This window comes from Piliocolobus tephrosceles, chromosome 6 (assembly GCF_002776525.5).
Source record: "Piliocolobus tephrosceles isolate RC106 chromosome 6, ASM277652v3, whole genome shotgun sequence".
In the NCBI taxonomy this organism is placed as follows: Eukaryota; Metazoa; Chordata; class Mammalia; order Primates; family Cercopithecidae; genus Piliocolobus; species Piliocolobus tephrosceles.
In genome coordinates this window covers 159,786,191-159,800,308 of record NC_045439.1, presented here as the reverse complement: position 1 = coordinate 159,800,308, position 14,118 = coordinate 159,786,191, and the positions used below count along the sequence as shown (strand labels likewise).

At 38.3% G+C, this 14,118-nt stretch overlaps 1 protein-coding gene across 2 annotated transcripts in view; it reads right to left on the bottom strand.

Annotated features, from left to right (window-relative positions):
* Positions 1 to 282: 282 nt before the first annotated feature.
* LOC111525117 overlaps positions 283 to 14,118 on the bottom strand; it is a 45,539-nt gene continuing 31,703 nt past the window's right edge. The window contains exons 7-14 of one of the 2 annotated variants that reach the window (XM_023190435.2): positions 12,606 to 12,735; positions 11,243 to 11,448; positions 10,984 to 11,079; positions 8,765 to 8,895; positions 5,012 to 5,036; positions 3,157 to 3,260; positions 2,323 to 2,436; positions 283 to 1,641 (exon numbers count right to left, since the gene is read on the bottom strand). In XM_023190435.2, the coding sequence (XP_023046203.1) occupies positions 1,502 to 1,641; positions 2,323 to 2,436; positions 3,157 to 3,260; positions 5,012 to 5,036; positions 8,765 to 8,895; positions 10,984 to 11,048 (579 nt within the window). In that variant the 5' untranslated portion in view covers positions 11,049 to 11,079; positions 11,243 to 11,448; positions 12,606 to 12,735 and the 3' untranslated portion in view covers positions 283 to 1,501. Of the gene's footprint in view, positions 1,642 to 2,322; positions 2,437 to 3,156; positions 3,261 to 5,011; positions 5,037 to 8,764; positions 8,896 to 10,983; positions 11,080 to 11,242; positions 11,449 to 12,605; positions 12,736 to 14,118 lie in introns of those variants that run through there. The other variant, XR_002725955.2, reaches the window with a different exon arrangement.

Genomic DNA, 14,118 nt, shown 5'->3' with positions numbered 1-14,118 from the left:
TTGATTTACTAAAGTTGATGAAATTGCAGTCTAAACTGTAATTTCTTCCAACGAGAAGACACATGAGACAGGAGGCAGAAGAAGAGACACACAAATCCACAGAACAAAAATGGAGCCAGTCACAGATGAGAGTACAGCGTATGCGCAAGATGGCAGTACAGATAAATGGGCAATTATTGGCAAATAATCGCAAGTAATGGCAAGTAACTTGGCAACTTTAAGATTTCAAAACAAAAAAATTTCTCATGATTTAAGAATTTGAATTAAAAAACCACAAAAGAATTAGAATTTAACATAGGTGAAGGGTTTCATGGACTCAGTATATATATCTTTCCAAAAATGACATGAAACTCAGAAGCCATAAAAGCGAACATGGTTATACTTGGACATATAACAATCATACACATTCTTATAACAAAAACAAAGTTAAAAAGTGTGTAAAAAATAGCTGTAATGGTTGACAATCCAAATCTTATTTCCCGAAATAGTAAATGAGCTCTTCGAAATCAGGAAGAGACTAAATCCTCCACCCACCCACAAAATTGGACATAAAGAAGAAATTAAAAAATACAGATGGCTAACAAACATGAAAAAAGGACCAAACTCAAAAACAAAAGAAATACAATTTAAGACAATAGTTTGGGTGATCACATTGGCAAAAATTTTAAATATTTATAAAATCCATTGTGAGGTTGTAGGAAAGCTGGCAATCTCATTCATTGCCATTGGAGGATAAAGTTGTTAACCACATTTTTGAAGGCAATCTTGCAATAATTTTCAAAATATGAAGTGTGCACATACTTAATCCCAGTAATTCAACTGATAAGTAATTTATTCTGATATTCTAGACAAATGCAAAATTACTGATATATAGGGAGGTTCATTGCACAGAAATTTGGTGCTAACATAAATATCTATGAGTGAGAAATGCTTAAAACATTTAATTATATTTCATCTACAAAACGTTCATGTCGTCATTCAACAAATGACACAGATGTGTATGTATTACTGAAAAAGAAAAAGGCCATTGAATGAGGGCTGTTAAATGAAAGAGGTAATTTGCAGAAAAATGTGTTACAATATGGCCACACTGCTGGATCCTTCCCCAAAATGGCTTGTGTATTTGTGTGCAACTATCCACTAAAAGAATGCATGTAGTTCACTTAATAGAGGAAAACTATAGGGACAGAATTGGAAGAGAGGAGGGCATTTAATTTATATATTATTTAAATATGCTTTGAATTTTTGAAAAAAATCATGCAGAGTTTCTTTTTAATATATTCTGTATTTTTCAGTTTACCATGTGGCAAATGAAAATTATAAATGTGTATTTATGGGAGCACTGAGCAATTCCACCATTTTGAGCATCTTGTGTAATATTTTATCCTCTACTGAGGCTCCTGGGATTGAGTCAAGTGGCAGCAAGGGAAACAGTCACCATGCCCCAATTAAAGTCTCATCGATGATATCCCAACATGAGCATTTCTCAGTTAAGCATTTCTTATCTGCAGGAGGTATCCACTGCAACACAGGAAAGAGAAGAGTCTCCATGCATAAGGAAGACTGTATCATTGTTTTGGTGAAGCTGGCAGTAGAAGGAATGGCACCAACTCAACAAATCCACCTCTTTGTGGCCATCTCCTGCAAGGACACAGTGGGGAAAAGTGGCAAAGGTGAGAAACACATTTCCTAAGGAGTCATGGGGGTATGAAATTCCTCTTTAATCTTCCCCCTACTTGTGCTAGAACAAATATACCCACAGTACACAGAGAAAACCTCATTTCTAGCACCTGAGTCCATGATGAGGCCAAAACAATGACATTAACACTTCCTGATGTCAAAGATGCCAGATACTGGTGCTGTTTTCTCCTTTCGCTGGGCTAAAAAGTAATAGCCATCAACAACCTTGGGTTTCATGTCTCTCTCTTCCCCTCTGGTTTCTTAAAGCTCTAGGTCATTCATTTACTTCATCAGTTACTTCAGACCAGTTTGTCAACCTTCCAGTCTAACAGGTATGGAGAAGCTACTGTGTCTCCTATGTACAACAATTTTCTAGCATCACAATGGATCAAACCATGAAGGAGTTCAGTTTATTCGATGACAGAAGTTAAGGAAATCCTTCATATTAACAGTAAATATACTGAGATGTAGAAAAGCCACGAAGGTATATTAAGAAAAGCTGCATCTCTTAACATAATATGCAATCTCAGAATCAATTAGAATGTAATCAAACATCATCAATATTCAGAAAATTAACAGCTCAATTTCTACTAAGACATGGCTTCTCCTAGAAAGCAAGGACTATTTTAACTAACACCTTACCTTTAGTGGGTGGCCTAGGCAATGCATAGGTGAGGAGGCTTTTGTCTAAGGGGTGTTGTTTTGGGAATTTGCTGATAACATTCACTCTCAGAAGAGTTCCCAGGAAGTCATCTTCTGAGGTGAAAAAAAAAAAAAGAAAAGAAAAAAAGAGAAACACCACTTCCAATGAAACAAGCAATGCAGCTGGAATCTGGAAATTCCTTCTATGCTACTCTTTTATATTGATTTAATTTAATTAACATAGTTCTGAAACCATAACCATCCAGTCCATAACTACACATTTCAATGTCAGCACACTGCATCAGGGACCTTCTCTCTTGCGCATTTCCAGACCCAACTAGATCACCTGAACCCCACTGAAAGTTATGTCTCTGTTTTGAAGTCATTTGTCTTCTACTGCTTAGTTGGTCAGGTTACTCACAAAATTACCAAGACAATCTACTTATATATCTTTTATCAATAAAAGTTTATTGAGAACCTGTTCTATGACAGGCAATCCACAAGGTGCTTGTATCACAAAAAATGAACTGAAAAAATATCTGGACATAAGAAATTAAAAGTCCACTGGATGAATCAATCATACAAATAAAGAGCTGAAACATAATGGTCTTACGGAGGCAGATTCAGTTTTGGGCTTGGATTGCCGAGGAAGACCTGTTGTGACCACTCGCCTTTAACTCCCCAGAACGGTATCCTCCCTCAGCTGGCTATCAGATGGGTTTTCATGCTATTTAACTGGAACCAAATGTCATCAAGCTCAAGAAGAGCAGTATGTATCCACTCCTTCCATCCTAGGCCTGTTTCCTACAAATGTGCAGTTCCCTGGCCACATACCTGCAAGGGTGTCCAAGAAACGACGGGCAGGCATGGAGAGCCACTGACCGGAGTAAGTTGTCAGCTCATTCTCTGGAGTTTTCTTTAATTCATTCTCTTGCTTCCTGACAAGTCAATAAACACATTTAGTAATACTTATCACGATGTGGTAGCTTACAATTCTATTTTCAAACATACTTTCTCCAATAAAATTTTAGCTAATATTTCTAAGACAGATATTTTATAAATGTCGTTTTTATCAGATTTGAAAGTTAAGGCAAGGGCATGGACAGTTTTGCTTCCCTTCTAGGCTCTATCATCACTTGACATAAAAGAAAAAGAGAAAAAAATGCATCTAAAATACACACATCTGTATGTTCACATAAACCACACACACACACACACACACACACACACACACACACACACAATCTAATTTAACAATGAAACATTCAGGAAGTATTATGGGTATCCTGTGCTGGGAAAACATGGATGTTGCTAAGCCCTTTGTGTGTCACGTACACAGGCTTCCAATACGCACTGCCCTCCCTTTACTCTGTAAGGTCCAGTGGACACAGAGAGTGGCCAGCTAATGACTACATTAGTAAGATAAAATATTCCCAATCTATTAAGACTAAGTGTTATAAAACAAAATTTACACCATTATATACAGAGCAATATGATCATGGTCTATTACCACCCAGTGAAGCCCAAGGAAATCTTCTAAGGATTCCAATGGTGAATGACATGTTTCTAGCTCAAGAATTTTTATAAGACCATCTTTACAAAAAAATACATTTCAATAATGTCTAAATATCTGGAAAGGGTGGATTAAACTAAGCTACTCTTTTTTAAAACAACAGTCTAAAATTTGCCCCCAAACAATAATCTAGTGAAAGGCAATGTTTATATGTGCAATAATCAGGACTATCCTAACCACTCTTCATTAAAAAGACATACATCAATAAAATATCATGATCTATGACTTGGAAGAAAGCATGTAATACAAAATCATTTTCAACAGCATTAATGTAACTAGAAAGTCTAGATGTGATAAAATGATATATCTCTATTCAGAATAGCCTCAGAACTATACAGTGGCTTACACGTGATTTACTGATCTCAGCCTTGTTGATTACCTAAGGGACAAATGTAAAACTGTGCACATCTCAAACAGATGTGCTAATACTGTCTGAAGCCATCTGCAAAACAATGCATCATAAATTTTACCAAATATATTTACAGGTTTTCAATTGTCCTGTCCCTGTCAACCATTAAGACATCTTGAAATTACAGATTTACGTAAAAGTGTAAAGTTTTAACTTTACAAAAAAAGTTAAGCCAAAAACATACAATAGTTAAAACATGCATTTGTCTTCTGAATAAAAACATATTGATACAAGGCTACTGTTTTCTTTACTTCATTCTGTTGTCTCCGGATAAGTTAATAAACACATTTAGAAATATTTATCAAAATGTGGTAGCTTGCAATTTTATTTTCAAACATACTTTTCCCAAAATAATTTTAGCTAACATTTCTAAGACAGATATTTTATAAATGTTTTTATCACATCTACATCTTTTATCATAGAATAGCATACACGTAGTAGCTCTAGATAACCTGTGTCCAATAGAACTTTCTGTGGCAAAAGTGTTTTATAATTCCGTTCTATAATATCAATTATGTTGATAGTACATGGTGTGCAGTAACTTGAGAAAAATCACTAAATGGATAAAAAGTGCAATCAGCGTGTTTCAGCCTGTCACTAACTGTGTTAGGGTCAAGTTCTCATTTAATATAGTATCTTCAAGATAGAGAGCACCCTTTCAATGATTAGAAGAGATATAAGATAAAAACAAAGATAGAATTACTTACAGGTCCTGAGGGGTACATGGCATGCCTGGGAGTCCACACGCAGAGGTCAGGGAGTGAGAGAGACGGAGAGAGAAAGAGAGATACCCATGGGCCAATGCCCTTACTGGGTCAAGGGTACTATTCAAACAGGTTTTTAAGCAAGCAGGTATGAGTTCCCTGGGGTCACACTGTGACTGGGAGGCGGACACTGGCTCCATAAGGGGTGTGCGGTTCAAGGGGCTTGTCAAGTAGACTGCATCAAGCTGTCCCATGGTGAAGTGGTCCAAAGGAGGCACTTGGATAAGGCAGCTATCTGGACCAACCACACTGAGGAATGAGGAGGAAGTGTAGAACTGGAAACTATGCAAAGGTGAGTAAGCCTTGCTTCTGGTATAAGAAAGCTAAACTTATATTCAAGATGGATGGCAAGGCAACATAAAATTATAAGAATTCACTACATTCTTCCAATGTCCATGCCCAAAAGGGCACACTGCTCAGGCCTCAGGGACATTCTTTCAATCATACATCTCAATTCTAGCCCAATATCATCTTCATTCCCAAAAAGGAGAAACTGTTCAAACATTCTTGATACCCAATACCTTTCTGCCATAAGCTAAGCAGAGAAATGTCAAACATCCTAGAATCTTTAGGAATGAAAACCATGGAGCACTTACCATGTGATTAAAGTTGATACATGATTTGATTACAAGAGGCTTCCCAAAATTAAAACAATTCCCCACTGGCTACAAACAGTTGCCAGGCACAGTGGCTCATGCCAGTAATCCCAGCATTCTGGGAGGCCAAGGAGGGCAGATCACCTGAGGTCAGGAGTTCGAGACCAGCCTGGCCCACGTGGTGAAACCCTGTCTCTAAAAAAACACAAAAATTAGTAGTGTGTGGTGGCACGTGCCTGTAATCCCAGCTACTCGGGAGGCTGAGGCAGGAGAATCGCTTGCACCCTGGAGGCGGAGGTTGCAGTGAGCCAACATCGCGCCACTGCACTCCAGTCTGGGTGATAGAGCAAGACTAAGTCTCAAAAAACATATATATATATTTATTTCTACTGCTCCTTGCAGAGCAGGGCTAACCCACAGACAGTGTTCCCAGAGTAGCCCACAGATAAATTTAGAATGAATGACACTGTATGGGATCGTCTGGAAACCTCACAGATACGAGCAATGAAGCCAGTGAGAATCCAAATGTCAATGCTGTGTTGTTGAGTTGTAAGTGCAATGAGAATTTCGTTTTCCTTCATAGCTCTCCCCTCAAGAAAGTACAATGCAGCGAACAGCAACATTCCTGATCCAATCTATAGGGTTAGTAGTGATGTCCTCTCCATCATTCCTAATTCTAACGATCTGTGTCAGTCTAGCTAAAGGATTGTCAATTTCACAAATCTCTGCACAAACCCAACTTCTGGTTTCACGAATTTTTCTCTGTATTTTGTCTGTTTTTTTATGTCATCAATTTTTGCTCAAACCCCTATTGCTTACTTCCTTCTGTTTGCTTTGGATTTCATCTTCTAGTTTAGTCTTTTTCTTGTTTAAGGTGGAAGCTTGTATCATTTGTTTATCTTCCCTTGTTTTCCCTGATACAGTTATTTAAAACTATAAATATCCCTCTAAGCATGTTTTTAGTTGTATCACATTCTACGCAAGATGTTTTCTAGATTCTTTTTATTTTTTAGACGGGGTCTCATTTTGTCACCCAGACTGGAGTGCAGTGGCGCAATCTTGGTTCAATGCAGCTTCTACCTGCCGGTCTTGAGTGATTCTCCTATCTCAGCCTCCTGAGTACTACAGGCACGCACCACCATGCTCAACTCATTTTTTGTATTTCTTGTAGAGATGGGGTTTTGCCATATTGCCCAGGTTGGTCTTGAACTCCTGGCCTCAAGTGATGTGCCCATCTAGGCCTCCCAAAGTGCTGGAATTACAGGTGTAAGCCATCACCCCTGGACTTTCTAGTTTCTTTTTATAGATTTTTGACCAATGGGCTCTGTAAAATGTGTTAATTTCCAAATATTTTGTGACCTCCAAATTTATTTGTTTTGACTTCTAATTTAGTTCCTCTATGGTCACACAACACACTCCACATGGTTTCAATCTTAAATTTATTGAGTACAGTTTTATAGCCTAACATATACTCTATCCTGGTGAATGTTCCAGGTGTGCTTGAAAATAATCTGTATTTCTGTTGTTGGGTGGAGTTTTCCCTATCTATCTATCTATCTATCTATCTATCTATCTATCTATCCATCTATCTATCTATCTATCTATCTATCTGTCTGTCTGTCTATCTACCTACCTCAGGTCAAACTGGTTGATAATATTGCTGAAGTATCTTGTAACCTCAATAATGCTCTACCTAATTGACTTACCAGTGATTAAGAGGCGGCTATGAACAAAAGTTATTATTGCTGAACCGCCTATTGATCCCCTCAATCATGTTCGTTTTCAGTGTCTGGAACTTTGGGCAGTGCTGTTAGTGCTGATATGATTATAACTGTTACATATTCCATATTAATTAACCCTTCTATCATTAAATACTATCCTTCTTCCTCTCTAGCAATACTTTATCTTAAAGTCTCTTTATTCTGATGTCAGAATAGCCACTTCTGCTCTCTTCTGGATTCGGTGGATATAGCTTTTTCCATCTTTTTACTTTCAAATTATTTGCATCTTTTGTTCTAAAGTGTCTCTTTTGTAGACAATATATAGTTGTTCATGATTAAAAAACAACAGAATCTCCTAATCTCTTTTAAAAATTTGATATAATTGTCATATGGCTGGTTTTATGTCTGTCATTTTCCTGTCTGTTTTCTACATGTCTTATTAGTCCCTCTGTTCATTGTTAACTACCTTATTTTGTATTAAACAGATCTTTTTGTTATCCTATTTTAATTCTTTGGTTGTTCTTTTAATATTTTTTGAACTGTTTTCTTACTGGTGGTCCTAGTGTTTATAAAATACAACTTGAATGATCACAACCTCCCTCAGATTAACAATATATGTGTAACATGGCCTTTTATATGACTTGAAATCAACTTCAGAGAAGCAATTCTATTGCTCAGATAGTCCAGATTTCCAAAAGATTTTTAAGTCATCATCAATCCAGCCATGTTTATAAAAGGGACTGTGAGCCTGAGATGGCAGACAACACTACACACTAACGATTCTGTCTGTCTTGGACACAATGACACCATGACCACACTAAGTCACAGGGACCAGGATACAGGAAAAATGATCCAGCCACATGGCTGACTACCATTATCATTAGAATGTTATAATTCCCTAAGAAGAATACAGTATTTCCTGGACAAAATGTTTACTGTGAGAAGTCCCACTGGTCTGTGAGCATGGAATGGTATAATTATTTCTGATACTTTCTCTCGCATTTCAAGGGTAATGTTTCAACTCTTTCATATGACATCCACATTTTGGTCTACGTGGACCTGTGGAAATGGAGTAAAAATATGGGAAGATGAGAAATATACACGTCCAATTGTCAAACATGCATCAGAAAGGAGGCTTCACTGTGTATCTGCATATAAAATGTACTAATTTATTACTCTACTGGGATGTCTCTGATATTATTCAAAATAATAAATTGTACAAAAATTCCAGGAGAGGAAAAGAGGCCGCGAATAACTCACCAGGTTATTAATGCCTTACACTGTTTGGTTCAACAGACTCTGTAAAAACAATTCTAAGTTATTTAATAACACAACAAAAATAATCCAGGAAATTACACGTATTAAAAACTGGATGTTACCCTTGGAGTGCATCATTGTGATCTTTCCTGGAGAAAGAAGCTGGTGCAAATGACAAAAACAGTCCTTCTTTGGTGTGGAGGTGAGAATTCCAAGCGGCAAAGTGTTGTCTTCCACCAATATCACTTCCAATCTATAAAGGGGAAATCAGGGAGTTGAGAAACAAAACATTCCTAATGGAGTATTTTCTAACAAGAGGTTGGTTGTGAGGAATTCCCCAGAGATGCTCACTGGGCCATCTGTATGGCAAGAACGATACTTGGTGCTTGAAACATGACGGTGTAGACATAACTGTTTTCTGAAACATTGGTCTCCAAGTTTCCTCAGCATACCCAACACACCACCATTCACTATGACTAGGCTCTCTCCTTAAATCCATTAGAAACCCACTGAAGGGATATAAAAGTGGCCAGAAAAATCCACATTTTAAAAACTTGGAAATTTAATCACGTCACATCTAGGAATGTTTAATGCAGCATGTAGCTGAAGACAGTACTTCTGTGCACACAAAATTACTCTCTCAGCTGATGAGAAACATGAAAGACAAAGAAACTGATTAAATCCCAGTGACTGCTTGGCAAGCAAATTAAATTATACTATGAGATTACATAAGTAATACCTATTTTTCAGTTCATAACTTTTTTCACTTAATAGAGAAATAGAAAGTGAAAACCCCAAATCTCCTTGGATTCTGACTATCTTATTGCCCTCAAGAGAGCAAGCGTGACTTAGAAGATTACTGCAGCTCCAACAAAAGTGTGAATGGTTCAAGTGTAGGTATAGCTATTTCCCACAATTTCACAACTCAAGTGCTGATTCCCCAGGGTCTGTTTACTATCAACATAGTTATGTTGCCAATCAAGAACTCAGAGTTGCAATTTCATCTCCAAACTGGGTACCTACAGGTCACTGTCCAATTCAGTTTCTCCAGTGCATGTAAGCTGGTTAGTCTTCCAGTACCACAGTGTTGCTGGGACCATACAGCTGAACAAACTGAACTCTCCTTCCATACAGTTTGTTTAGGGCAGGTAACTGTGCTGGACCTCATGTTCAGAGGAGTTATTATTTAACTCATTGTTTTCCCAGGTTTTTCAACAAAATCAATTATTACAGTTATCAGTGACACGTGCAAACTTCTACAAAGGGGCACTGTTTTGCCTCAGAAACATGAACGAAAATGAGCCCTCTGGAGTACACTTCTCTGGGACACACTGAGCCACCCTATCAAGTCATGGAGACCAGCCCTCAACACAGCAATGACCCAGGCTCCATGCTGCCCAGCACAGACAGTGCCTTATGGAGTATTACATAATCCCCAAAAAAGGGCAATATTTTAGTGACAAAACACTGAGCAACCTGACCTGGCCCTTGAGGGTGTAATGGTAAAATTAATTCCCACTGGTCCCTGAGGATGGGATGGAAAAATCATTTCTGACATTTTCTGTCATGTCACATCTCAAGGGAAAGGAATAAAGTTTCATGTGAGGCTAGGTGCCTTGTCTTCGTTGATCTATGGGAATAGGGTAAACATGTAGAAACATGAGAACAATACACGCATATGTGTCTGCTGGTCCATCAAGCACAAGACAGTAGGATTCAGTTTATGTACCATTAAATTAGCTAATATATCGCTCTCCTAGGATGTTTCCAGTGGTTTTCAACAATAGTCAATGTGTTCGTCTCTAGCTTCCATCAGTCCAAATACTGTCCAACATTTGCTGCCAGACAAATCAAATGTGCAACCAGACTATCAGTTTGCTCAAAGTTCCAAGACGATGTTGGCCTGGTGAACATTCCATTCACAACAATGCATATCATTTCCATAAATTCAACCACCTCAGGATTACTTTACCTTCAAAGGTCACCCAATGGATTGGGGAGAAAGTAGTCACAAAAAGAAGGGAACAAAGAAACAATAGTCTAAAAATCACTCATAGCACTCAACCTGCTTGAGAGTGGGAGCGTGGCAATTTGCAGAAGCTGCACAGAGCTACACCGTACCTGATTCCACTCAAAGTGGTCACAGCAGTGCAGGCAGGACACACACAGGTACGGTACTGTCCCGGGATATGTGACTAGAAGAACTGGGCAGTGTGCAGAGAGGGAAAGGCGGCCTCTGAACCCTCTCACCATGAGCTGCTCCCCACCTACTCTCAGCTCTCAGAGTGATGCTCACCAGGTGGTACTGCTGAGGACCTAGTGGCATTTGGGCACCGCATACCTCTTGGTCGCACCCAACTTTCCACTGTCACACTGTTGAGGATCAGCCTCTCTGGTACTCTCCATGCTTCATGCCACAGAAAGATCATTAGCAAGACTGAGAAAGCACAAAAATTCCGGAAAAGAACAAACAGAAGCCTCAGATGACTCACCAGATTAAGATCTTATAATTAACTGACTCCATATAGAACCCGTTAAATTCCTAAACACTGAAAACAGTAATAACCCAGGAAAAAAAACTACCAAAAATTAGGTGTTACCTCAGCATGTTTCACTGTATTCTTTCTCAGTTGAGGAAGCTGGTAAAAGTGACATATCAGATCTTCATTTCCCAGACTTTTCAACAAGATCAATTATTACAGTTATCAGTGACACATGCAAACTTCTAAATAAAGGGCACTGTTTGCCTCTGATCTTCATTGGTGTAAAGATTAAAAATCCATGCAACTCTAGTATCACACGGAACCTGCAAACCACAGGGGAAATTAGAGAAGTTGAGAAAGAAATCTTCCACATCGAATGGTTCCTGATAAGAATTTATGAGCAATTATGATACATACTCATTGACAAGGTGTATGTTCAGAAAAAAGTATACTTATTCCACAGAACAGGAGAATGTTTAAAGTCCTTTTCCCAAGACCTGTTCAGGTTAACCCTAAAGTCCACCTAGACATCAATTAACAAGGATCTCCCCTAATATGCATAGGAAAATACACTGATCAAATATGAAGATTAGCTAATAAAATAATCCACATAACATTCCAAGGACTGGAAATGTCATCATCTCACAACATCTACTTGAATCACTCAAATGTCTAGAATATTGCTTTATGCAGACAGAAAAAAAAGTCAGAATTCTTGGGACTGGGTTAGCAAGCAAATTTAAACAAACTCTAAAATATTCTCACGGTTAGAAATTACTCTAATTTTCCAGATATTACCTCTACCTAAAACAATTAATTGATAAGACCCATGCCATCTTTGGAACTGATGATCTAAATGACCTTAGTAAACCGCTCTCACTCAAAAGACTGTCACATCCGAGATAACTGTATGGATGGCTCTAAGGGAGGCGCAATCATATCTCATGGGGTCTCACTACATATGTGCTGGTTTTCCAGGGTCTATTTACTACCAGTGGATGGATGCTACCAGCAAAGCAGCAAAGGAACAGCCGTTTTATTAAAAAATGGGATATTTATAGACGACTGTCCAATTCATTTCCTCCAACATACGCAGGCAGATTAGCTTTCAAATACCCCAGTCCCTATGGGCACTGACCATCCACATCCCTCTACGTTTGCCTGTCCTGTGTGCTGGATCGCAGCTCACAGAAGTGCTTTGGTCAGTCATTGTTTTCAGATTTCAGTGAGATTCTTGTTTTTTTTTTGTTTTTTTTGTTTTTTTTTAATCTTCGTCAATCCAGGATATGTGGCAGACACTGAGCACACAGCTTTCCATTAGCTTGGGGTACACTGACCCAAACTATTCATCCAATTATGGAGACTGGCATCACAGTCAATGACTGGCCAATGGCTCACAAGCATGGCCAGGGTCTCAAAGTCACTGGAGTGTCACAATCTCCTAAGAGGAATGCCAGTATTTTCAGGACAAAATGCTTACCATGGGAGAATTCCTACTGATTCTTGAAGATGAGGTGATAGAAATATTCTGAATACTTTTCTTCATGTCACATCTCAAGAGGACAGAGTAAAATATTTCATATGAAACCCAGTTCTTGGTTCATGCCGATCTGTGAAAACAATACAAATATGGGAAGATGGTAAGTATGTATGTCCATTTGTCAAACATGCACAAGAAGGGAGGGTTTGTTATGTGTATTAATATCAGATATAATAACATAACGCTACTAGGAGGTTTTTCGTATTAATGAAAAGGGAGAACGAAAAAAATTGGAAATAAAGGATAATGAAAGCTTCGGATGATTCACCAGATAATTAATGCCTCACACTGTTATTAACAGATCATTCACAAAACCGATTACCTACTTGACTACAGAAAAAATCACAAAATAAGCCATAAAAAGTAAATTTATTCAAACTTGGATGCTACCTTTGAAGTGCATCCTTTTGTTCTGCCCAGGCAACGGAACAGGTAAGAGTGACAAGATCAGCATTTCTTTGGGATGGCAGTGAGAATTCCATGCAATTCCCAAATCACTTCCGTTCTGCAAGGCACACGGGACGTTACAGGAGTTTTGAAACAAAACCTTCCCAACTGAATGATTCCTGACAAGTTTGTAATTAATTAGCCATAGTCACTTGACTATCCCCATAACCAAAAAATCTGCTTGTTGCTTGGAACAGGGTGAGTATAGAAAATCAATGTTTCCAAGATTTTGGTCTCAAAGGCCAAAGGCCCCCTGAGTATTACTAACATTAGAATCTCTCTTAAAATATACAAAGACTCAATGAAGGAATATACCTATTAGCCAACAATATCCACCTAAAATCCCTAGAATTAGAAACTTCATTATTTCACATTAAAATGTTTAATGAAGCATCTAATTTAATCTGTCATCTAATGTTTACAAAATTGCTCCCTGAGTGACAAGAAAAAGAAAAACAAATGCTGTTCTAATCCTTGAGACTGAGTTAGCAAGCAAACTCCAGCAGGTAGTAAGATAATCCCATGAATACAGCCCACTCTTCGATCTTCACATATTTCTTTTGGTGAAAGAATAAATAACAAGCAAAGACTGATCATTTCTTTCTAATTGACTACATAACATACCTATACATGCTGATCCTCACTAAGAATGTTGTGACATCTACGCAAATAGTGTGAATGACTTGAGCACTGGCACAGCTAGTTCTACAATGGTCACTCCTCGGACACTGGTACCACAGAACCTGATTACTAGGGGTTTGAATGCTGCCAGCCATGCACTTAAATCACTGTCATGTAATTTCCAAAGATATACAGGCCTCTGTACAATTCATCTATCTGCTCTAATATATGCGGATGGGTTAGTTTTGGTAGCAGCTGCTGACCAAACTGAACGCCCTCCATGTGTTTGTCTGGTATGGTCCCTGTGCTGGACCTCAGCTCACAGAAGTGTCCTGGTCACTCGTTTGGTTCACATTTCCAAGGTTTCCATTTTTTTTAAGTCATC